Raw genomic sequence first — 25,619 nt, forward strand, 5'->3', positions numbered from 1 at the left:
AAGGAAAATGTGATTTCCCGAAATATTTCTACCAGAAAATAATATCATTAATATGTTGGAGGAAGGATGAGAAGGTTAATGTATGCAATGCTGAAGAGAAGATTCTTTACAGCTGTGGATGTCAAAATATGAAAAGATTCTGAACACTGACATGCAAAGAGAAAAACAAGCTTCCATCAAAAAAATATTCTTTGCCTCCAGATAAGATTATCTGTAGCACTGCTGGGCCGATATAGCATCCTTGTTAGAAAAAGAGGGGATTGTATTCCTGTGAGAGGGGAACTGCTGACTTCTCCAGTTACTCGGCTAGGGGGCTAGGAAGGGCAGAATTCCAGGATTACTCTATGGCCCATAGGCCGGGGCAAGTGATAGGACCTTATTTATACCTCACTGTCTCCCAAAGTGTTTTACATTGTTATACTCTCCTTTATTATTATATCTTTACAACCAGCATTTCCTCTAAGCTGAATTAATGCTAGCTAACTGTTTTTTAGCGGCTCCAGCTTTTGTCTTAGGAAACATGACCCCAGAGCAAATTAGTTTATGCCGTAGCCAAACTGCTCGGTCACAACATTAATGCCGATAACTCACAAAGTAGAATTTTTGCTCACAAGACTCCACAGCTTAGGAGCATTGCTTATGACCACTACCGAGCAAACTAACCTAGGTTGAAAAAGAGTTACTGACCCAAGGTCACTCCCTGAAAACTCAAATCTGGGTCTCTCAGATCCTAGGATATTATTAGATCCAGGTTTGTTTCTTTTAGCAAGAACACAGGGGAACTCAGTTCCAGCTGGCTTGGTGTCGGGGCATAGTCTAATATGCAAATGATATCCTGGTGGGCTTTTTCTATTTAAAAGCCCTGTGTGAAACAGTGGTGACATCTGAGGGTGTGTCCTAATATGCAAATGAGCTCCTGCTGGGTTTTTTCTACCCCCCAAAAAAAGTACTGGATTAGATGATACATAAAATGTGTTGGGAGAAACCTCAACCATGTTTGCATTTAACATAAGAGCCTGCACTCACCTTAAAAATAGAAGGGGAGGCGCAAATGACTGGGCAGTAAGACAAACAGCCACCCAGAGCTTTTCTACTAGCAAAAGTGTGCATGGCCAAAGGGAGAGAATGAGAAAGCCTCTCCTGGTGCTTTGTGCATGCCTAGGGTTGCCAGGTGGGGGCAGGGGATTCCCTGGTTTGAAGGTCCTCCCCTCCCCCATGTCTGCTGGGCACTCCATGATTCCCTATGGAGATAAATTCCCATAGGATATAATGGGAATGGAGAATTCTCCAATATAAAGGAGAATTGATCTGCGGGTATCTGGGGCTCTGGGGGGGACTGTTTTTTAAAGCACCTAATTTGCAGCATAGCATCCAGTGCCTATCTCCAAAATACCCTCCAAATTTCAAAAGGATTGGACCAGGGGGTCCAATTCTATGAGCCCCAAAAGAAGGTGCCCCTATCCTTCATTATTTCCAATGGATTTCCTTTAAATGTGATGGCCAGAACTCCCTTGCCACAACCTTGCTCCTGGCTTGACCTCCAATGTGTCCTGGCTCCATCCCCAGAGTCTCCTGGCTCCACCCCCAAAGTCCCCAGATATTTCTTGAATTGAACTTATCTGGGAGAACCGGGTTTGATTCCCCACTCCTCCACTTGCAGCTGCTGGAATGGCCTTGGGTAAGCCATAGCTCTGGCAAAGGTTGTCCTTGAAAGGGCAGCTGCTGTGAGAGCCCTCTCAGCCCCACCCACCTCACAGGGTGTTTGTTGTGGGGGAGGAAGGTAAAGGAGATTGTGAGCCGCTCTGAGACTCTTTGGAGTGGAGGGCGGGATATAAATCCAATATCATCATCATCAACCCTATGCATGCCTTGGAGCCAATTTGCCCCTCACCCACACACACACTATTTTTAAGGAGAGTGTCAGGACGTACATTAACTCGCATTTACCATATTGCCTAGCCCAAACCACTACATCACACTGGTTGTGACTTCATCTGTTAGGGCTGGTTCCACAGTGAAAATAGGTCAGTGTGGCGTATTTGCTAATAAAGTGGCACCTCTCACCTACTGCCTCAAGCAAGCAGAATAACAAGAAACTTATTGCCTCCCCAGCTGGGTCTAATTGCTGTGTCGAGCAGACGATGTGAGTTTGTCTTGGAACCTATGGTGACTCTCAGCTGTTTTATCCAGAGCCACCAGGATTAGAATTGGGGAGCTCCAGATAGATATGGACACAGGGATGGACATTGATGACTTTTCATCTTCCCAAGCCCTCAAGATGACCTGCAAATGCCTCTATGTTGCCTGATCAATACCTCTTGCTTGCCTGCTTTAAGCAGCTCTTGCTCCCAAGAGTGTTTGCTTCCCTACCTCCTAGACCTCTCCCCAGCCCCATTTCCAGGGATATAAAACATAAAAGATAACATGATGGATTGGGCCAATGATCCATCTGCATTTCACATTGTTGTGGCCAACCAGATGACCCTAAGAAGACCTATGAACAGCACACAGAAAGACAGACTTGCCCCTTGCAGTTATACCCCAACAACGGGTATTCAGAGATACTCAGCCTCTGAACACTGAGGCCCCATTTCAGTACCATTTTGGCTAATAAACCTATATCCTCCAAAACTCATCTTTGAAAGCCCATCTTACTTAGCAGCAATCATTACATTGGTGGTACTCAGTGGCTTGAGTGCCACATGTGACTCTGATGTGCCACTTCTGAGCGGTTTCCCGATTTGGCACTTCTCCTAAATTTCAGGAAAGTGGGTAAGGCCTTTTGGTGGGCCTTGTGGTTGCCTCCCCTTGAAACTATTGCTGCCAGAGGAACAGGAAAGCCACAAGCCTCCTTGAGGTGCAGGCCTCATGCCAGGAATGGAAAGACACAGAGCTCTTTTGGTTGATTCTTAGGACAAAAGGTGCTCCCCAGAAGCTGCCAAGTGTCAATAATTGATTCTTGCCATGTATTTCTTGCCACGAGTGTATCTATTTTGGTCTAGGCCGCATTCAAATGTATTCTTGCTAAATTAGATGGTTGGCTTGTTGATCTATATTATTATGTCTGTAATAAGATAAGAAGATATTGGATTTATACCCTGCCCTTCACTCTGAATCTTGAAATATCAGAGCAGCTTACCATCTCCTTTACCTTCCCCCCCACACAACAAACGCCCTGTGAGGTAGGTTGGGCTGAGAGAGCTCTCCTAGAAGCTGCCTTTTCAAGGACAACTCTGTGAGAGCTATGGCTGACCGAAGGCCATTCCAGCAGCTGCAAGTGGAGGAGTGGGGAATCAACCTTGGTTCTCCCAGATAAGAGTCCACACACTTAACCACTACACCAAACTGGCTCTCAAGTAACCTATTCTACCCTGGGAATGTGGCACGGTCAGCCTGTGAAGGTCAAGTGGCTTAATTTACCAACTATCCAAAGATTCCGACTTTTGCTTCTGTGAGAAACCTGCACTAGCTGGCTTAGAAAAGGAGGGGAGAGGGGGCTGCTTTTCACTGGTAGACAAAAAGGGTGCTTTTCGTTTGATCATATAATGGCTGGGACCTAAGGGTATATTTGTGTGCACTGAGCTCAGGGACTCAGTTTCACCAAGGCTCAGTCTTGGGACTGTAACGTCTTCATTTGATGAATAAACCTTATTTAATTACATCACTGAGGTGACCATTGATGGGGATTGTGCAGCACTTGACACAGAGTGAGTTCCAGTGCACTACATCCTGTAGCAGAGAGCTCCATTAAGTTACAGGCCACGTGAAGTATTTCTTTTTGTTAGTTGTGAATCTACCGGCCATCATATCACTGGGTAGTGTCTGGGGAGACAGAGTAGAAGTTCTCTTTTGCCAGGCAAGTGCCTCCAGTTTCCCGGAAGTCCCAGGCTACAAGACACCACCACAATAGCAGAAGATAAGGCAATAGCACTTCAAGAATGAAAACGGAGGTTTCTTTATCCTGAGCGGGCCGTACAGAATCACTCCACATAGCAATAGCACCACCTACTGGAAGCTGATGAAACACAGAGAGAAATCTGAATGCCACACCAAAGGCTTTGACTGGATGCTGTGTACCAATCTGCACAGGGACAAGTAATGGCAAACCACCTCTGAACGTGTCTTGCTTTTGCAGTGCTATGGGATCACCGTAAACTGAACAGCACTTTCTGATCTGCCGTCTTTCCAACTTTCAATTGTTTTTAAAGCCTTTCGCCAAGACAAAGGCAACGGCTTTGATACAGTGGTGGGACTTCCATGAATGGGTGGACAATGTTTTTACCCACTCTCCCCTCCCTTGGAGTCTTCTAATGTCCCAACCATAGCTGTTCCTATGGATTCTCCTCCCCCTAGAGGGGAATTTGCAGCTTGAGTGGGAGTTTGCAGAGAAGTCATGCTTCACAGGCAGAAAGCCTTTCTGTACACAGGAATCCCTGCTGTCAAAAGAAAAACAAATCATACGGATCTTTGATCTTTTAAGATGATGCAGTTTATATGCAGACCTGCAATCCACCATTTTAAAACGTATTTATGCTCTCCTTTTCTCCCCCTATACAAGCCCTGTTAAAGCTGCAGTACTGCAGTCCTAAACTCAGTTGGATCCCGGCAGAAGCTGGGTTCAGGTAGCCAGCTCGAGGTTGACTCAGCCTTCCATCCTTCTGAGGACGGTAAAATGAGTACCCAGCTTGCTGGGAGGAAAGTGTAGATGACTGGGGAAGGCAATGGCAAACCACCCCGTAAAAAGTCTGCCGTGAAAAAGTTATGAAAGCAACGTCACCCCAGAGTCGGAAATGACTGGTGCTTGCACAGCGGACTACCTTTACCTTTTTTTTTCTCCCCCTGCCATGGGGACCAAAATGGTTTGCAAAATGCTCACCCCTCCTCCATTTTATCCTCAGAGCAACGTCCCTGTGAGGTATATTTAACAGAGAATGACTGACCCAAAGTCAGCCTGCCAACTTTCATGAGAGTGAATGTTTTGACCCTGTCTCTCCCACATCCTAGCCCGGCAGCATTCTAACTGCACCAACCATTCGGCCTCTGAATATACTGAACCCTTCACAATCACTTATGATCCAACTTTCCTACCTACTCCATCAATCAACCGCCCCCAAACCCTCAGATCTAAAGCACAGGCTTCCATACAAGCTGTTCCTCCCCCCCCTCCCCACACACACCCCGTTTTGCTGCTTAGAAAGCAAGGATATTTTATGTCCTGTGTCTGTATGCATGCTGAGAGGGGCAGCAGAACAGCGAGCTCACCCAGCAGTAGCAATGATTCTTTTTGTACAGGCTGGTTCAGAGACACCATTGCCACCACTGCCCCGCACACACAGAAGCTCCCCCTTGCCTTTTCTCTTTGCTGCTCCCCCACCCTGGCCTCCTGTGCTGCATTTCGAATGCTGATTAATCACAGTAATTCCAGTCACTGACGTCATAACATTGGCTCTTCTTCCTGTCATGTGCCTGTCACATGACTTTCTGCCGTGCAGCTTAGGGGGCTCCAGTACTGCTGGGTCTGGGCATTAGAGATGGCTCCTGCATCAGAGAATGATGACAACTACTGCTCTTGGCTGCTAGAAGGCTCTTCATGTACAAAGCAGTGCATGGAACTTGACAGGGTATAGAAAACACATAAGACAATTCTGCCATCTGTGTTGCCTGGTGGCTTCCATATACAGCAATGGGATCCCTTAAACATGTCATGTGACTTCTTAGCAATCTAACAATTGTCTTTGGGGATGGCCCCAGGTCAGTGAGCTTTGGGAATCACCCATTACACCAGATGTGCCAACCCTGAGATGATGCACACTAATGGAATGCCGAACAGTGGATTAGCAAATAAAAGCATTTTGCTTGGCTAACAAAGACCTAGGGACACAAAAGCCCTAACAGGGCAAGCCTCAATCCAAGACTAAAGGCAATCCACCAAAATCTTCCTTTTGCAAGGTAAGTTGCATCCCCAAAGGTGTATTGCCCAGACCTGAATGGTCAAACCAACCTCATCAGATCTTGAGAATTAAGCAGGGTCAGCCCTGCTTTTTATTTGAAGGGGAGACTACCAAAGAAGTCCAGGCTCATGACACAGAGGCAGGCAATGGCACTCTGTCTCAATGTGGAGTCACCATAAGTCAGCTGCAACTGGATGGCACTTTATAAAGACGCACAAGAGTATACCTGTATATATAGCCCTATCACTTTCCCCACCCCTAACAAAAATTATATTAAGAAATAGCTGTCCATTGTACTAAGATCCCACCCCCGCCCCCGATTTGATTTAGAATAAAATGACAGCCTTTTTGCATCTATTAATTTATCATTCGTTTCTCGTAATAGGTGTTCTGAAAGGAAACAATGTGCACATTAGATCCTGAATTAGCATCTCCTCTTCATAAAGAGGGCAGTTCTGCTCCAAAAAGTAAAGCAACCTTTGGAAGCATGGATTCAGAACCATATAGACATGGACTGGTCCTACGCATGGGGCGGGGTGGTGGTGGAAAGAATTAGTGCATCACAGAGAAATCTATTTTGCTCCAAATACACATTTGGAAGCTACTCTGTATACATTTTTCTCCTTACATGGAACTCGGCTGTCATATAGGGAAAAGTATTATGTGAAACAGCCTGAATTCTCAGCTCAGGGCGGGGAGGGGGGGAATACATCAACAAATATTGGAAGAGGTCACATAAGAGACTGTTTTGTTCCCTGCATGCTTTGGAAAGCAGATGTGCACACTGCCTCCTGGCCGTATCTCAAGGCTGAACTTGCATATTAATGTGATTCATTTATACTGCCTTTCCCACTCCCAACTTTTCTCCCCTCCACGGATAAATTCCCCACCATCATTCTTCAGACTGTAAACTCCCTGGGGTGGGGGCCTGTATTTCTGGTATGTACTACAAAGGTCAACAGGGCAACACAATAAATAAAAAACCTACCAGCAGGTCAAGTGATACTCCAGCATCAGACATGGGAAAGGCTCTGTCTGCTTTTCCTTGTACATTGCCTTCAGAATTCCAAGATATCACTCCTAGATCTACAAGGCCTTAAAATGGCTCCCTTACAATTTAAATTGTCCATCTGTTCAAAGTCCCTCACCTGTTAGCAAACTTGCAGGTTCTTATTTTGTGAAAAGTCACAGATGACAATGAATATAATATATAATCTATATAATTCACTGAGGGGGGGGAAGGATGTAAACGGATGTGAAATACAAAAATGCCACAAGCACATTTACTAAGCTCCAGCAAGGTGTTTGCAGGACATAGCTGGAAAAAAAATACTGGACAACATTTTCAGATCAAAATCCTTTACCTTACCTCAATGGTTTGAACACCAAGAAAAGTGGGTTCCATCGTTCCTTGGGAGATACTGAGATTTCTATCGCAAGGCAAAATGTGGGGAAAGGTCACAATTCTGGTGGGACATATGCTTTGTCCCATGTTCAGTCCTCAGCATCTACCTGCTGCAGTAGACTATATTGAGAGAGATTGACCAGAGGTATGGCTTGGTATGACACAACTTCAGTGTGTCTACTAGTCTGAAACCAGCTCTCACAAGCCGATAGCATAAATTTAGTACTGTGAACACAGTCTTGGGTGTTTTAAAATATGAACACACTGAGCAGATAAGAATGACACAGCAATACAGAATGCACATCTGCCCTTATTATACATGGTTTTTGAAAGTTCATTAAGAAATCCACCAATTTTTTTGTCTTCACAAGACAGCAATTCTGGTTTTTCAGCAGATGAATATAATTGTCAAAACATAAGAAAATTCATAATGAGCGAGTGTTACAACTTTTCATTTTTAGTAAGATTTATTCACTCACACTACGTTTCCCAAATGGATGATCCCAAGATCCTCTTCCTAGAATTATTGAGAGGAACATTTCACAACCACCCGTGACATTTTCTTTTGTGCACACAGAAAATCATTACTCACCTTATGAGAAGCCCATCATGTCTCCTTCATGAACCAATATCCTAGCTGTGCCTCTTGGATGAAAAGGAACCAATTCTAAAATCATATGCAAAGAAGCAACAGGAAAGCTCCTCTAGGGGTGGAGTCATTCTGCTTGCATCGGTACAAATTGCCTGAATGAGCCAATCACAGTTGATGTAGGCTCACTGAAAAGCATAGTCACATCACGCAGAGATGCAGTGAGCAGCCCCTCAGTGGCTGCATAGCCTCACAAGAGCCCTGCATTCTCTTGCTGTATACTCACATGCCCCAAACTCACAGTTCAGGCATCGCGTCATGTTGGCAGTTGGTTTGGGTTCCTGGCCAGAACTTACTCACCTGTCTGCAGTTTATGATGCTGGAAGAACGTTCCAAGTTAAGTCAGGAAGAAACAGCAAAATCACATAGAGGAGCCATGTCAAATTTATCAGAACTTCAAAAGCACTAATAAATGAATTCAGCTGACCACCTAGGAAAAATAAAATGCTGCAACCAGAAATGGGTATGTATTTGCAAATTAAGAAAATTGCATTAAGTTACTTTGTATAACTTATGCCATAAAGCAGCCCACATTTTGGTTGATCAACTAACCGAAGTTAGTTTAACCATGTCAATAGGTTGTGGGGGGGGGGGGGGAGAGAATTGATGCAAGTTATATTTGAGGCAACTTCTATTGAGACAACTTCTAAAGTATCTCAGGATAGGCATGTGTTTCATCCAAAAAGTTCTGTTTCCAATGACTGGTCATTTTGTTTCACAAATCCCAGTGCCTGTTTCAAACCTGATACATATTTTCATTAAGAGAGAATGAAAACATTCATTAAGAGAGAATGTTTCTTCTGCTGAAATCCCTTCCCCCCCACCCCCCGCCCTCCTTGCACATTAAATAGTCCACACAAGTTGGGTTGTCTTTCTTCTGAAAGAGGCTGCATCTTTCCAGAGAATTTAGCAATCCTCCCCCGATTTTCCTTATATTGGGGGGTGTTGTCAGGGGTAAAACAAAGCACCCAATCACCTTTTCTGGAGCAAAATACCTCACCCTGATTCTTTTTTTAAAAAAAAATTGGGTTTTTTTCTAGGACTGTTTTGTACCCTACATGCTTTTTTTGTTTACATCATTTGCTAATGTGCAGATAACGGTATCCAAAAACAGCGATCCTCTTCTCTCTACATTCTGCCCAAACAAGTAGAACTGGAAAAGTATTTCTCCCCAGTACATTAGTAAATAGGGTTGCCAAGTCCTATTCAAGAAATACCTGGGGACTTTGGGGGTGGAGCCAGGAGACTTTGGGGGTGGAGCCAGAAAACATTAGGGGTGGAGCCAAGATCAAGGCTGTGACAAGCATAATTGAACTCCAAAGGGAGTTCTGGCCATCACATTTAAAGGGACCATGCACCTTTTTAAATGCCTTCCTTCCATAAGAAATAATGAAGGATAGGGGCACCTTCTTTTGAGGCTCATATAATTGGACTCCCTGGTCCAATCTTTTTGAAACTTGGGGGGTATTTTGGGGATAGGCACTAGATGCTATACTGAAAATTTGGTGCCTCTACCTCAAAAAACAGCCCCCCCCAGAGCTCCAGATACCCGCAGAGCAATTCTCCATGATTTTCTATGGGAATAAATCTCCCTAGGGAATAATAGAGTTCCCAGCAGATATTTCCCTCCCCTCCCCCCGCTTTCTGACGACCCTGAAGCGGGGGGAGGGCCTCCAAACCGGGGGATCCCCTGCCCCCACCTGGGGATTGGCAACCCTATTAGTAAATCATTTCAAACAAAGCGTGGTTTTGTGCTATTGTGCTGTCTTAACAGAGCCAAGGCTGTGCTATATCTGCTAAACATTCCTAACTCTTAGACAAGAACTGTCAGGGTTGTTGTGTTTGTTTGTTTGTTTTTTGCTTTTATTACAAGCATATAATATTAATTGGCAGAACACTGAATACAAGCTTCACTATCATAAAATCAAAACATTAAGCAATAATCCCCCCAAAGGCTTATTTAGACAAAAACTAGCCACCAATAGTACAAAAGATACACAGCAACACAAAGCATAAAAAAATGTAAACTTTCAAATGAAACCAAGTTTAAAAAATGATTTTTTTTTTAAACGGCAAGAATTTTCAGTATCTTTTATTATGCCACATAATAAAGGCTTTAAATGGTTGCACTGGCTTATTGTCCCATAACCCTACATTTCTCTTGTAACAGATTAAAGGTTTGCTCATCTCAAGACTGTTATGCCGCCACCATCCTCTATGTAAGGTACTGGGCAATACCTTATTATCCAGTAGGTGTGCGCTATGCGCCTTGGTTAACTTTCCTTAGGAGATTAAGGCCCTTACCTTCAATGTACCCACTGACATTACTGGCTGTGTACGCCATCTTTGATAGGTTCAATGCCATGCCTGAGTGAAAACTCTTACATATCGGCAGATGTCTTTGGTCAGAACCAAGGCTTTTTTTGTAGCAGGGACTCCTTTGCATATTAGGCCCCACGCCCCTGATGTAGTCAATCCTCCAAGAGCTTATGGTAGCCCCTGTACTAAGAGCCCTGTAAACTCTTGGAGGATTGGCTACATCAGGAGGGTGTGGCCTGATATGTAAAGGAGCTCCTGCTACAAAAAAAGCCCTGGTCAGAACTACAGGGAGTAGCCCTAGGCCTGGGGACCTGACTCAGGGATCTGCTGTAAAGCAGGAGGTAAAGCAGTGATTTGCAGCAGAGAAGAAGAGTACCAGAAAGGACGCTTTAACCTTTGCTTTACTGCTTCTCCAGTCAGGAATCCAGACACCTTTGCCAGCGGAGCAGGATGCAGCCTTCCGCTCTCCTTCTGCTGCAAACCTTCCTGCCGACTTGCAACTACTGCTGGAGACTCCAGTTCCCAAGCCCAAGCCACTCCAGCCCTTGTGAGCTGCCTTTGGGTATAGTTCGTGCATGTTCAAGAGGGAAGGAATGACCAAATGACAACTATCAATTTTAAGGTTAGAAACAAGTTTATGGAATATGTATACTGCAGGGCTTTTTTTTTGTAGCAGGAACTCCTTTGCATATTAGGCCACACACCCCTGATGTAGCCAATCCTCCAAGAGCTTACAGGGCTCTTAGTACAGGGCCTACCGTAAGATGGAGGAGGATTGGCTACATCAGGGGGTGTGGCCTAATATGCAAAGGAGTTCCTGCTACAAAAAAGCCCTGTGTATACCCATTTCCCTAAAAAGGGGGGAGTGCTTTGCTAAGCTGAGAATATGCATCTTAAGAAAAAGACTGTGTTTCCAAGCGCATATTTCAACTTCTAAGTGAGCATCTCCATTTGCAAGTCTGCCATACAACTGCCTGCCTGTGCCCCCATCTCCTAAAGATTTATATCCAAGGGCACATGAACAATATAAGGTATCATGTGACATGTTTAAAACACAGCAATTACCTGAGGAAATACAGAAACCAGATTTTTTTTTTTCCCTGTAAAATACAGTTTTTGCCGTCTGTAAGAAATGTGTTTCTTTACGTACGGGTGAAAATATATAAAGTTATCAAATAGTCATCGTGTAGATGTACAAATTGGTTGGCTTTCTCCTGTTGCATTGAACTTAACAGCTCGACTTCAAATCACTGTGAATAAATTTATCTATGCTAATAGATTTATCATCCATTGGAAAAAGAAACAGGACAATAAATCTCTCAAGACTAATTATATTGTTATGAAGACAACAAAGAGCCAGGAAAGCTTTCAAAAGGCTCAAAATCCTATTGAGAACAAAAACAATTAGCACCATCATAGTTTTGATGTCTGATCATTTTTAAAACTTTTGCATTTTCCCCAGAGATTAGAATATTGTGTCTGGAGCCCTGCACAACCACTAAGGAGGAAAGAAAAATGTTTTCTGGTTAGATGGTACACAGAAACAAGGGGGGGGGGGAGATACCAGACATACCAATTGCAGACATGAAACAAAAATTCATATGTGTTGCAAGTCTTGCCGATTGCTTCCACATTTCACATTAAAGATTTCTTGCCAGATCATTTTCAAAATATTGCTAACAGGTAGTTCTTGCACATAGACACAAGTCCCAAATGTCACTCTTTAAAATCCCAAAAAAACAGGACAGGAAAAAAAATAAAAGAAATAACCCAGAAGAGACCATTTGAATGTACATTTAAACCCACCTACATTCCTTTTTCAGAGCTGCGGTTAGTAGATGCTACATTTACAATTTAAAATGTATGCCTAACAAAAAGCATGTTTCAAAACTATTGCACAAAAAGCATAAAATAATGCTCTTTAACCATACAAAAAGAAAGGTACAAAATAAAAATCAAACGTGAGACCAAATGAGACATTATACGTAAATCGGCAACTGCCAATGAAAATAGTGACATCTCTAATCTCATTCCTACCCTTCTCCACCAACCATTCCATGACACCCGGCACAATTTACCTGCCTCCCAGAATTCTACTGCAGGAAGAGGGAGGAGAAACCTATGGTGCTTTCACATACAATAAATAATGCACTTTCAATGCACTTTAGCAATCATTTGCAAGTGGATTCTGCTGTTTCACACAGTGAAATCCAGTGGCAAAGTGCATTTAAAGTGGACTGAAAGTGCATTATTTAGTGTGAGTAAAAGTGCCCAGAATGTCATCATGAGGCCAGAGCACTAGTAAATTGTACTAGACATTATGATTGGTTGGTTCAAGGGGCAAGAAGAGTATGTCTGCAGCTGCCACTTTTGGCACCAGCTGCCCATTAGCGTAATGTGTAATTTGGCTCTGAAAAGAAAAAAGAAAGAAGCTTGTAAAAACATCTCACAATTTCATTTTATATGCCCATAAATAAAGCTGGACCATCAAAACCAAAAAAAAAAATACTTAGATGGTAAAAAGTAAGATAGAAGGCTTAAAATAGAATAAATAATTTTATAAAGTTAACTTTTAAACCCCCCCAAATCTTATTTAAAATTCAATATTATATATTCTGATTTCTCTATTTTAAAAGAAAAGTTATACCAAGTGAGACCATGAACCTGCGTTATGTTCGTCTCTTTGTTGCTGAGGATAATGCAACAAGACTATTTTTACTGCATTTATTTACCAGCTTTAAGCAGTCATTTAAAAAAAAAAACTTCACAGTAACTTTATATATCGCTTTTATGGACCAGGGGAAACTCAATGTGGCCAAAGCAAGCCCAAGTCACCCAAGCTGAATGTGATTCGAAGACCTTAAAAGCCGGATCAACTGAATGGTTCACCAACAAAGCCACCATGCAACCTTGCCTCTTAAAAACTTCACAGAAGAGAGACAAATTCTATCACAAGGATCTTCACTGTCGGAATAATAGGGGCTGCAATCACGCACACTAAATAATGCACTTTCAATCCACTTTCCAACTAGATTTTGCCAGTTCACACAGTAAAATCTAGTTGGAAAGAACACTGGAAGTGGATTAAAAGTGTATTATTTAGTGTTTGTGATTACAGCCTGTATGCAGTTTTTCTGATTTTTTTTTTAAAGCCCAGCTAGGTCTTCTAAACCATGAACATCCCAAAGAACACAGTTTCCAAGGGGGGGGGGGGGGGGGTAACTCTGGGAAGCTGTTTAAAAAATTGTTTAAGCAGGGAGGGTGGGGAGCAATTTCTGCCAAGGCTGTCCTTACCAAGCTCTTCTTTCCAGGCTGTTATAAAAGCAGAGATAAACTTAAGAGCAACAAAACCAGCTTAGGTGTCGACGGCTGGCTCGGTTTCATGCACCCAACCAGATAGATATATTTAAATATACTTGTATAGCACCGTATCAAATTCAAGTGATTCAAAAACTTGCTAGAAACTTAGCAATACAGATTCTGTAGACTGCTGCAGTCAAAGAGATGTGGGCTCGTTATTTTGCATCTTGGTACTACTTAATACCTCAGTTTAAGCTACACAGGATAAGATCTGTATTCCTTATTTTACGATGGCAAAAGGTCTTAACAATTCAGCTGTGCATCTAGTCTGAGGTAGACTGAAGAGTTGTATACGGTCATTAAACCCTTTTTTAAAAAGTTTAAATGAATCAAGTGACTCTTGGGCAGAGCCTCCCAGGGTAAGGCTCACGAAGCAGTGTTAGCCAATACATGTTCAGATAGCACCACACGGCCTTTGAATTTAGGAAAAAACTCAAGTTTAAGGCTGCACTGTTGTGGGTTTTTTTGATGGCCCTCATGCAAACTCTACACACACACAAGAAACCTATGCTCTTTCCATTAACAAGCTTTTTAAAAATTGTCTTAGAAGGTATTTCCCAGACAACAGCCAGCAGTAAGTCTTGCCAAATAAGCAACTTTTTACCGTTAAGAATACCACCTCATGAGAACCAAACGTTAAAAGGCACGACCCAGTGGGAAAAATCTCCTGGGCAAGCCCCACTGCAGTCAATGGGAGGGCATTAGAACATGCTTGATCTCCCATTCATTCCAATGGGATACGAGCCCTGGAAGAGCGCCTTTATGTTATCCTTCCTTCTACTGCTAATCTGCAGCTTCGCGTACTCATCCTGACATTCCACAGTTGCTTGGCTTCCACCCCTTTGGGTCCTCTCTATTTGATTCCTTTGACTTCCAGCCATTCATATGTGCCATTATAATTGGGGAAAAAGGAACACCACGTAAGTCAACGCTAGAGAAATGGGCTTCCAACATTGTAACGTGCCAATGGAGGGCAGAGAAAGGATGTTTGAGAATCATACCAAAGGGGTAAAACCATATTACTCTGTTGCAGCAAAAACAAACTATACTCTAGAGTACATCACACTCTAGCATAAGCTTTCATGCACTAAAACCCACTTGTTCAGATTCTGTGCGGATCCTCACTATGCCGTCATTGTGTACAGGAGGTATGAACAAAGAGTGCAACAGCAAGGTCAAGTGGTCATAAAATGCAGAAGTACAGACCGAAATACAACTACATAAAAATTATCAAGATCATGAGCTAGTTGCGCTATGTTAGTTAACATCTGTAAAGGGCAAGGAGTCCCAAATGTTGCTAAGATAGTTAATACATAGTGAGATAAAAATCTGGAGTCATGGCCACCTGAACAAGTGTGATCTAGTACAGATACTCTTATGCTGGAATAACGTTTTGTTTGTCTTCAAGACGCTACAAGTCTCCTGTTGACTTCTGATATTTGGGAAGAGTGCCTGGCTATTTCCAAGAAGGTTGATTTTCCCCGTCCTTTATTCTACTGGGTAAAAATGGAATAATCAGAACTAGAAAAGGAAGTGATCACACCTGCTCCTTCTGGATCAAACTGAAGGATCTCTTGTGGTGGTGGTATCGTTTTATGCAAGACAGTGGCAAATAATAGGATTTTAATGGAGAGTCTGTGAAACAGGGGTAACTGATCTCAAAGTTACCCAGGAAAAACACTGCATCTTACTTCAGACTGCTGCACCGGCCGTGCCCCAAAGATTTAACTCCTCACTGTACCCTTGGCCCAGGCTTGCTCTACAATGGAAAACCCATTACTATAGAGCAATGAGGCTCAGAAAGAGAGGACATTTAGCAAATATGCTAAAGATTCAATCTAGATCACGGCTCGGGTATAAGCTCCCAGGTAGAAAAACCCCAAGGAGGGGGAGCTTCCAACCTCCCCCCTGCTTTTCTGCCAATCTTTCTGAAACTCCTTCCCTGTGAATCCTTACTCATGCGGCTACTACCTGCCTGCTACCGAACCCCAACCCCACCTGTGTTAATCGGAAGTGGGGTTATAGTGACAACAGAGGGGAAGAGCTAGTTTCAAGGCAGCATCTCACACCACAGCAAAGCATCGAAGGATGTAACGAGGACAGGTCCTCTTGCCTGTTATTCCCAGTAGCGATTTACTTCCTTGCTCTGTATATATAGCGTAACCAAGGTGGTGCATGAAGGAGGAAAGGATGACCTGTGTACATGCAAAGAATACACATGCCTCCATGTGCCTGTGTGAGCACCTGTGAGAGGAAAAACACATGCCTGTGGCCTAGGGAAACATGCAAAAATGAGAATGTGAGTGCCTGTTCTTGGGTGCAGCCACACCAGCTGATTTCAAAACCACGGTTCCAGATGAAAGACATTTCCCACTCTTGCCTTGCATGTCTTTTACCAATGAAGGGTAGAATGTTGTAAGTCATACCTCATTTGGGTGAAACTGAAGAAACCATTTCCAAAGATATCCACACTGGAGGGAAAGGGGGGACCCCCTGAGTCTCAGGATGCCTAAAGTTAGCAGCAAATTACCTCGTTTCAACTGTTTACAGAAAGAGTGCATATTGTTTAAGGGGTATAATGCATTCAGTGAAGGGGACTGGATTAAAAACTAACCCAGATTTACAGGTTTAAAGGCCAGAAAGTTATCATATTACCAACTCATTCCGTCCCTATAATGACGGTTCAGCAGAGAATCAGCTGAATGCAAACAGTCAAATCAGGGAAACTGAAAACAGCTAGAAGGTCAATGCCCTAACTCAGGTCGCATTTGCACAGCCAGCTGTTCAAAGGAACAATACTGGAGTTCAAGTAGGTAAGGCTGCTTTTGCTTATGGGAGAGACAAACCCCTCAGCCCGACATCAGCTCCAGCTGTGCAAAGCCCCTTTAACACCACAAGGGAGAGTTTCTCCCTAAACATTCAGTGCTTTGAGGATGTAACTCAATAAGATGGCAACAAAGGAGGGGGAGGGGGAGAAACACCGACTGAAACTCTTTCAATAACCTCAACCGAATGAGCCTGACAAAGGGGCATAATCCAGAAGCGACGTTAAACACAGCAGAAGGTAACAGCTGGCTATTTGATCTTGTTAAACATCCTCCAGAAGGGTGTACTAAAAAGACAAGATGGATATGAGGTATAAAAGACAGAACCCTTGCAAAATAAAATATACCGCCCTTCCATTAAGTTGTGAAGCGACAATAAATCCCAAGTTATCTTCTTCGCGACTTTTTGTTGTTGTTTAACCTACGGGTGTCGCTGCAAGATGGCAGCCAAGAACCAAGCCACACATTCAGGGTGGGAGGGAGGTGGGGACTGTGAAGTGTTTTTTGATGTCTGTAAACTCCATGCTGGTAGTGTGTCCTCTTGCGTTGCAATCTCCTTTTTTTTTTTTTTTGTAGAAAAAAGTATAAATATTTTCCTGTCCACAAAGTCGGGTTTAATGCATCTCTAGGAGAAATATTCAGAAGGATGGGCTGGATGGGGAAGCGCTACTGTTTTCGGGAAATGGATTCTGCTGGTTTGTATCGTGGGTGAACTGCGGTGATGCACGAAAAAGAAGAAGGTGCCCGATGATAGTCTCTGCAAAAAAAAAAACCCGTCCAGAAGGACAGAATAGTTCTTACAGCAAGTCCATTTTGGGTCTGTAATGTAACAGTAGAGGTGCTTTCTGAAATATTAAAACAAAACAAAAAAAGACATTCACTTAAGGAAAAGGCCAACAGAATCTTATTCAAATGTGTAATGTCAACAGCAGCAAACTCTTTCAGCCTTGCGTTTTTGGCTCTTTCACAGCAAAGCCACTTGGAAGATCAGAGCGTCCCAACAGTGGTGCAGACCTCCCCCCCACCCACCCCACCCCTGTGCCAGTTGTCTCCCACAGCTCAACAATCTAGCACAGGAGATATTCCCATCAGAAGACAAGGAGGACCCATGGGATATTCTTGCAATTCGCACTGGAGAACAACGCCAATTTAGGCGCAGTAAAATTCATATGCAGCTCCAGGTTGGGGCATGGAGGGACAATCAGTTACATACTGAGAGCCAGTGTGGTTCTTTATCAGACTAGGAGACCCAGATTCATGATCCCCACTCTGCCATAGCAGCTTGCTTGGTGACCTTGGACTAGTCACATACTCTGTCAGCCTATCCTACCTCACAAGGTTGTTACGAGGATAAAATGAGAAAAGAAGGGAAGGCTGTAAGCAACTTTCTGTTCCCCTTTGGGAGAAAAGCAGATATAAAAGAAGTAAAAGAATATTTTTATCCTGTCCTGTCTCCCAAGACATTTAAAGCAGCTTACATGGTTCTCACATGTGGACCTGCCTTATATTGAAACAAACCCATCTGTCCCATCAAAGTCAGCACCGGCTGCTCAGACTGACAGCGGTTTTCCAGCATCAAAGGCTGAGGTCTTTCACATCCTTGCAACTAGATATGCTGGAGATTGAAACGGGGACCTTCTGATTGCAAGCAGATGCTCTACTACTAGGGTTGCCAGTCCCCCAGTCCAGGCGGGATGTTCCCCACCTTTGCGGGTTCCTCCCAGCCACTGGCTAGCTGAAGGAAAACCCTGCCTGCAAATGTCCCCAATGCCGTTTGGTGACATCACCGGGAGGTGATGTCATTGCACTGCTGACATCACACAGCCACGCTCTAGTTGGGGTTTGTTTGTTTTGCAAAACTCTATGGTAAATCTGGGCTCAAAACACAGAGTTCTGCCCCAAAACTAGAGTGTTTGGAGGTGTGATGACATCGCTTCTGAGCAATATTGTCATGCTGCACCTGCAAAAAGCTCCCAGGAAGACCAGAGGATCCCCCTTGCTGGGAAGCAGGTAGGACCTGGCAGCCCTATCTGCCACTCAACCACAGCCCCTCTCTTCATTCATTTAATTTAATTTGCAGTTTATATCCCGCCCTATACCGCAAGGCAGGCTCAGGGCGGCTTACAACATTAAAACATTGCAATAACAATAAAACCTATCCAATTAAACAACAAATTTAAAATCTCAGAAACATAATACATAAAAAAAAGAGTCATAACAATAGTCCAGCCAAAGGCCATAGTTCAGCCGCTGGTATGACTTCAGCTAGTTAACACAGCTTCAGGTCACTGACACCACTTAAGGTTGTAACTCAGACCCTTGAGCCAACTCAAGCACATGGATAGTAAAGTGCTGGGGGAAGGTTTCAGAGGACGCCTGGTAAATTAAAAGCCAGGAGGAAGAGCTCTGTCTTACAGGGCCCGGATCTCCTCACAACCACTCTGTGAGACAGGTCAGGCTGAGACAGTGTGTCTGGCCCTCGGTCACCCACTGAGTTTCAGGGATGAGTAAGGATTTGAATTCAAATTGGGGAGGGACAGTGACTCAGTGGTAGAGGATCTGCTTGGTAAGCAGAAGGTCCCAGATTCAATCCCCGGCATCTCCAACCAAAAAGGGTCCAGGCAAGTAGGCATGGAAAACCTCAGCTTGAGACCCTGGAGAGCCACTGCCAGTCTGAGTAGACAATACTGACTTTGATGGACCGAGGGTCTGATTCAGTATAAGGCAGCTTCATATGTTCATATGTTTAAGTCTCCACAGTAGATTAACTCTCTGAACATTACACAACATTGGCCGGGGCCACAAGAAACCTGATAAAAGCTGAACGTCTTTTCTCAGATTCTTTATGGCCCAGGCCATTGTTGTGTAATGTTCAGAGAGTTGATCTACTGTGGAGACTTAAACATATGAACATATGAAGCTGGTCACTAGTTCACAACCCCTAAATTAAGTAACGGATGTTTAGAGGTCAAGTATAAAATGTTAAATGCAGTGACCTACCAGGGTTAACAACAAACATACCTTAAATCTCCATCTTGTAACAACTACAAATTTGAGTGTGTGGTCCTTGCCCAGGATTTCTTCATTGCATAATATATCCAGCTAATGTTTTAAAAAAAGGAAAGACTGGGTTTATTTCACCCACAAAAAATATATATAAATTTACATCAAGACTATCAAATACCCTAAACTCTAAAAAAGAAAGTGGCAGCCTGAGGGAGAAATGTAGCTTCTCAGGAGACAAAAAACATAGGTGCTCCCTCCAAAAAATCCAATTAGACTCCTCAAAATGCAAACCCAGAATCTTCTAACAATATCAACATTTGGAGCTCAACCCTTTTGCAACAAGGAGTGTGATTTAAACCAAGGTGCAAGCTACAAAATATTTACATGGCTCATCCCTCTCCCATTGTAAGCCTCTTCGCCATCTCAGATTCTGCCGAGGTCTCCTTCCTGGCTGAGCTCTCTCTTCGAGCTGACCGACCAGTGCAGGACCATTCTTTCTCTGTGGCAGTTGCAGCATTTTGGATCACAGGGGTGGAATTCTAGCAGGAACTCCTTTGCATACTAGGCCCCACCCCCCTGATGTAGCCAATCCTCCAAGAGCTTACAAGGCTCTTTTTTGAAAGCTCTTGGAGGATTGGCTACATCAGGGGTGTATGGCCTAATATGCAAAGGAGCTCCTGCTAGAATTCCACCCCTGTGGATCACCACAGGGGTGGGCACAGAGAGGCCCCAATCTACTGGCCCTCTGGCAGACATAAGGCCATTTTTCCTAAGTGGGCATCTGACAGCTCATTTAATCTTGTCCTTGTCTGGTTTTCATTTCATCCTTACAACAGCTTTGGATTGCCTGCGGGTCAGCGCTGCATTTTTGTTTTTGATAAGTCACTACAGTCAGCAGGAAAGGTGCAATGCAAATGTTTTTAATAAGTGAATCTGAGCCACGTGGTATGGAAGTAATATTCAAACACTTACTAGACTTTGCACATACTTGCTTTAGGACTTAAACTGCGCTGGTGTGGAAAAAATGAAATGTTGGGTCATGATATGCACCCTCCCACAAAAGACCCAAAAGCTCCTCCCATACAGAAAAAGGTTCACCGCCCTGGCTTTGGTTAGCAAAGTGAGCATGCGCAGTGAGTTCTGAGCATTGCTACGTATCAATCCAAGTTAACATGGAACCAAGGTACCATGCAGGTAGTTGGCTCCTGGCCAGGATACAGTGTGAAGAGAAGGCCTGAGGAAAGGGCGCAGAAGCAACTGTTTAGTAGTCGTTATCGGAAAAGAACGTTTACAGGCATCCAGCCCTATCGCACGGGGGAAACAGCCAGCACAAAACAGACAGAATACAAATGGATACCAAGAACAGCAGCAATGACCAGTGCCCACCATAGGTGGGATTAACAAGTGCAGAAAGGAGGTCCTATATTTGCTGGGCAGCTCCCCCCCCACACACACACACACCCCTTTAACTTAACAGGACAGGGCTCTGTAGGCTATGACTGTTGAAAAGGGTACAACAGGGCTTACAAACCAGAGCCATTCTCTGCCCCTGGCCTCTCTCCACCCCTTCCAAATAATCTCTGATTTTCCACCCCATTGACATAAGCTATAACCCTATCCATGAAGGGGAACACAAAGTGATGTGTCAGGCACATGAGATTCCTATCCACATTACAATTTAAGACTTCTTTAGGGAAACTATATCAACAACATTTTGGAAACAGTTAAATGAAGAATCCATTAAAAATCCCCTTCAAAGGTAACTGGGGATGTGGAGGTGAGGTAGTTGTGAATTTCCTGCATGGTCAGGGAGTTGAACTAGATGACCCTGGAGTTCCTTTCCAACTCAATGATTCTATGATTCTAAACACCTTTTTGAGACAAAAATCAGTAAAGTCACAAACCTGTGGAACAAAAGCATGTCCTCCCTTGTAAGACAATGACTGGCCTGCAGGTTGAGTTTCAAGGCTATTTCGGCATGACAACAAGAACTTTTTTTTTTCTCCAAATGCATGAGTGCTCAAAATCAGCAAGGTCAAAATCACAATACATTGTGGTTTCTAACACAATATCAGAATTCTGGGGTAATCACAGTGACATCAGTTTTCTTTTGGAAGTAAATGTATATAGCCTTCAGGATGCAGAGTAAAGCCTGAAATCATCTCGGCTGCTTTTACTAAATATCTCTGATGAAGAGAAAGGCCGGAGCTCATTTAGTGTAAGCCTCTAAAACAGGGGTGGCCAAACTTGCTTAACATAAAATAAACGTTAGATGTTTGAGAGAAGGAAGTAAATCATTGAGGGAGGGAGAGGTGGAAAGAAAGCAACTTTAACATTAAATTATTGTCCAAGCCACTGGCTGACTTGGCTTAAGAGAAGTGATTTGAAGAAACAAATGCCTTCTCCAAGCCAGCTAACAAGGCAGTGGACTTCAAGAGCCACACAATATATGTGAAAGAGCCACATGTGGCTCCCGAGCCTCGGTTTGGCCATCCCTGCCCTAAATCAAGGCTCTCTACATCCATGTGCCCCTGGAGGTACCAGAAGCATCAAGATGCAACTGAGAACAATATGACTGAAGATGAAAAGCCCCAGAACGAGATCTTCAGAAGGTCATCTTTTTGATATTATAGGCAGTGTCCCAAGGAATATTTCCACATGTCACTACTTGCTCTTCAGCTACCTGAAAGCTTTGAATAAAACATCTCCAAACACTTCTGACATTATTTTCTTTCTTTTTTTTTTAAATTTAAGGTCCACAGTGGCATTTTCATTTTCATTTATTTAATTTGAAAGGGCAGCTATTGAGCCGCCTCAGCCCCACCCACCTCACAGGGTGTCTGTTGTGGGGGGAGAAGATATAGGAGATTCAGAGAAGGGCAGGGTATAAATCTGCAGTTTTCTTCTTCTTTATACCCTGACGTACCCCAAAAATGGGCTCCAGATAGCTTACATCATAAAAACAGTAAAACATTAAAACTAAAACAATAATAATGTCAATAGCAAAGAACCCATGCCTGTCAGATGAGAATAAATACTCCCATGCTTAATTTTCTCTACACACACACACACAACCCTGCCCCTGTCCTCAATTATTACCTCATTAAAAGAAGAAAGGTTAAGTTTTTTGGCAATGAACTTCTTTAGATGCAGGACTGTGGCTTGTGCCGAGCAGCGAATCCATTTCCTCTTCAATCCACGCAATTTGCTGCTGTTGCATTCCAAGCAAATGCTTACCTGTTGGGGAAAAGGAAAAACGGTCCGTGTTTGTTAATGTGTAAGTCCCGGTTTTGTGTAAGTTCTGGTTTTGCAGCAGTAAAACCTGAGAAAGGAGAACTCTGAACTTCGTGAATATTCACCTTCCAATTAAGATGTTCATTGTATTGCAGCAAAAATTCCACAGACCAATGATTCTCTCCAACCTTAAGTCACAACTCTCTCACAAGAGGGTCTTGAGGCCAAGAGGAAAGAGGAGGGAGGAATAGGATGAGCTGGAAGAGGAACCTCAATGGAATATTTGGGTCTGCCCCTGCAAAACATCCTATTGTTCTGGTGCTATATAGCTTATAAAAACGAAACATGAAAGAAGTAATGTTAACTAGTATAAGATCACCCCTCCTAAACATAAAAAGCATAAAATTAGCCCTTTCCAAGTGATCCCCCTAAGGACAGTCAGTTCAGAAGTTGGTCCCAGCTTCAAAGAGTTTGCCAGTTCAGGAGGACCTTTCACAATGAAGGTCCTTTCCCACAGGCAGGGCAGGCGCGTGGGAGTAGGTGACCTAGGCAATTGCCTAGGGCGCCAGCTCCCAACAGGGGCACAGGACAGGTGCCCCCTCCCCACTTGCGCTGTCCCCGAGCCTCGGGTGGCAGAACCCCTGCCTATGGGAGAAACGCTTTTCTACCCCCAGCCACATTTAATGCAGAATGGGATGTTGACTGAGCCTTGCCACAAGGGCATGCTAGTCAAGTTTATTTGCACATATGTGTTTTTGTGTTTCTGCGTGTTTAAACTGAAAGTGTCGCCCTTCAGAGAGTAGCATGTGACATCCAAGGAAAAACTACAGGTGGGAAAAATGTTATAGAAGTAGGCCACACCAAAAAAAGAATTATGTACTTAACAGTAACATTATGGCGTTCAATCAATAGGGCCCCATAAAAACAGGGCAACCATCTTTCCACAGAAAAGCAAGAGCCATGTCTGCTGGGGCAAGCTGATTATCAACTAACACAGCAGTTGTTGTTTTGGGGGGGGAGTTTCCTGCTGAACAGCTGTGGAAACTCCGCCCAGGTTCCAAGGTTGACTTGGGTGTTTTGCTGCACTGGACACACACTGGGTAAAACTCTGCATTTGAGAAGACACTCTACACTGTAGAGCAGGGGTTTCGACCTCACTTGTTATGAGGGCCAGGTCTGACATAAATGAGACTTTGTTGGGCCGGGCCATATGTGTATCAATTTAAGATTAGGTAGCAGAGATATAAATTTTATAAAAGACACAATAAAGATTTTTTTTTCATTAAAAAACCCTTAAAAGACACTCTTGACATTCCTAAATCACGTCAAGATCTGATTACCAGCCTGCTAGTTGCTGCTAAAGCATCTATTGCCTCATTTTGGAAAGCGTCAACTGCCCCCTCACTGACCACATGGTTCGCTGAAGTGCGGGATCACTTTGTAATGGAAAAAAATTCACTCCAATTTGCGGAATACTGACTCAGCTAATTTTTATGCTAAATGGTTTGTGGACTATATTAATTCTCAAGAAACCCCTCCCTATAACTCTTTCTGCATGTCTTTACTCCTAATTCTTATCTGTTTGTATGCCGATTGTTGTCTTTGTTTTCTGGCACAGGGGTGGAAATTTCTGAGTTCAAATTCTGATTCTAAGCTTTGTCTTTCACCCTCGCATTTTTCTATAGGCATTATCTCTCTTTCAGTTTTATTTTCCCATGCAGAAATATGTGTTCTACATCTTAAGACAAGGAGCCCTTTTGGGAATATTTTGTTTGTTTGCTTGTTTTGGGGGGGAGGGGTTGTTTTTTCATATGTTTGATTGGTTTACTGTTAGGCATCAGCACTTGTATCATATGCATTTTTTTATTGTAATGTATTTATTTGCAGCAGTATGTCATTTTTTGTTTAGTGCTTGATATATCTTGACACCATTCTTATTTGATTATTGTACAATTTTGAATCGTTAATAAAATTTTGAAAGCAAAAAACCCCCCTTAAAATAAAACATGCTTAAAACATTAGCACTTGTTGGTCTTAAAGGTGCTTTCTTTGTATTTCTCCCATGGGATCCAGGGAACTGGGCAAAAGAAGCTCAGGCTTTTTCCTTCCTTCCCCAGGGGACCAGGAGGGAGAGGAGCCTCAGCTAATAGAAGGAAGAGAGGCTTGACTCTACTGTGGGAATGAGAGAGCCTATTCCTCCCCCCTTCCTCCCCAAGGGAGGAGCCTCAGCCAATAGAGAAAACAGAGATTTTTGCTCTGTAGTTCCTGTGTGATTGAGCAAGCCTGGCAAAGCAAGCTGTGATGCAGAAGGAAGAGAGAGAGAGGGAGAGGGAAGCAGAGAGAGGGAGGCAAGTTGTTCAGGGGGCTGATAGGAGCCTTCCGAGGGCCTGATTCGGCCCCTGGGCCGCATGTTTGACACCCCTGCTGCAGAGTCTACAGAAACGAAGAAGCTGCTCAGATTGGGGATTGCCTGTATTTACGAAGAAGCCCCACTGTTTGAGCCTTCCACGTCCATTGCTCCTCCACAACTACTCATTCACATACAGCATTTCTTTAAACTCATGACAGGTTAAAACTATGGCTTTTCCCGAAGACCTTCTGCATGCAAGGCATGAACAACGGTCCATCTCAAATATTTAGAGGTACTGGAAGTGGCCAGTTCCTATTCTACTTAATAACAATGAATTCAACACTGTGAATTTTAAAACAGAACTAGCGCCTGCTGCCATAAACCAAGCATGGAGCGGAAACTCTGAGCCTTCTGAATAAGAAGTTATGGGTTTAAAAATGTGGAGTTTCTCCAAGAGGCTACACTTCCACTGCCACTGAGGACAGGCTGCCAGCCAGCTGAAAAGAATAAAACCACATGT

General features: G+C 43.5%; 1 protein-coding gene across 1 annotated transcript in view; it reads right to left on the reverse strand.

The window, feature by feature from the left end:
• Nucleotides 1-14,918: 14,918 nt before the first annotated feature.
• PCGF3 (polycomb group ring finger 3) overlaps nt 14,919-25,619 on the reverse strand; it is a 95,132-nt gene continuing 84,431 nt past the window's right edge. Inside the window, exons 8-10 of the mRNA XM_060237041.1 lie at nt 22,615-22,752; nt 19,531-19,611; nt 14,919-17,354 (exon numbers count right to left, since the gene is read on the reverse strand). Coding sequence (XP_060093024.1) covers nt 17,307-17,354; nt 19,531-19,611; nt 22,615-22,752 — 267 coding nt within the window. The 3' untranslated portion in view covers nt 14,919-17,306. The remainder of the gene's footprint in view (nt 17,355-19,530; nt 19,612-22,614; nt 22,753-25,619) is intronic.

Source organism: Heteronotia binoei, chromosome 4, assembly GCF_032191835.1.
Source record: "Heteronotia binoei isolate CCM8104 ecotype False Entrance Well chromosome 4, APGP_CSIRO_Hbin_v1, whole genome shotgun sequence".
Classification (NCBI taxonomy): Eukaryota; Metazoa; Chordata; class Lepidosauria; order Squamata; family Gekkonidae; genus Heteronotia; species Heteronotia binoei.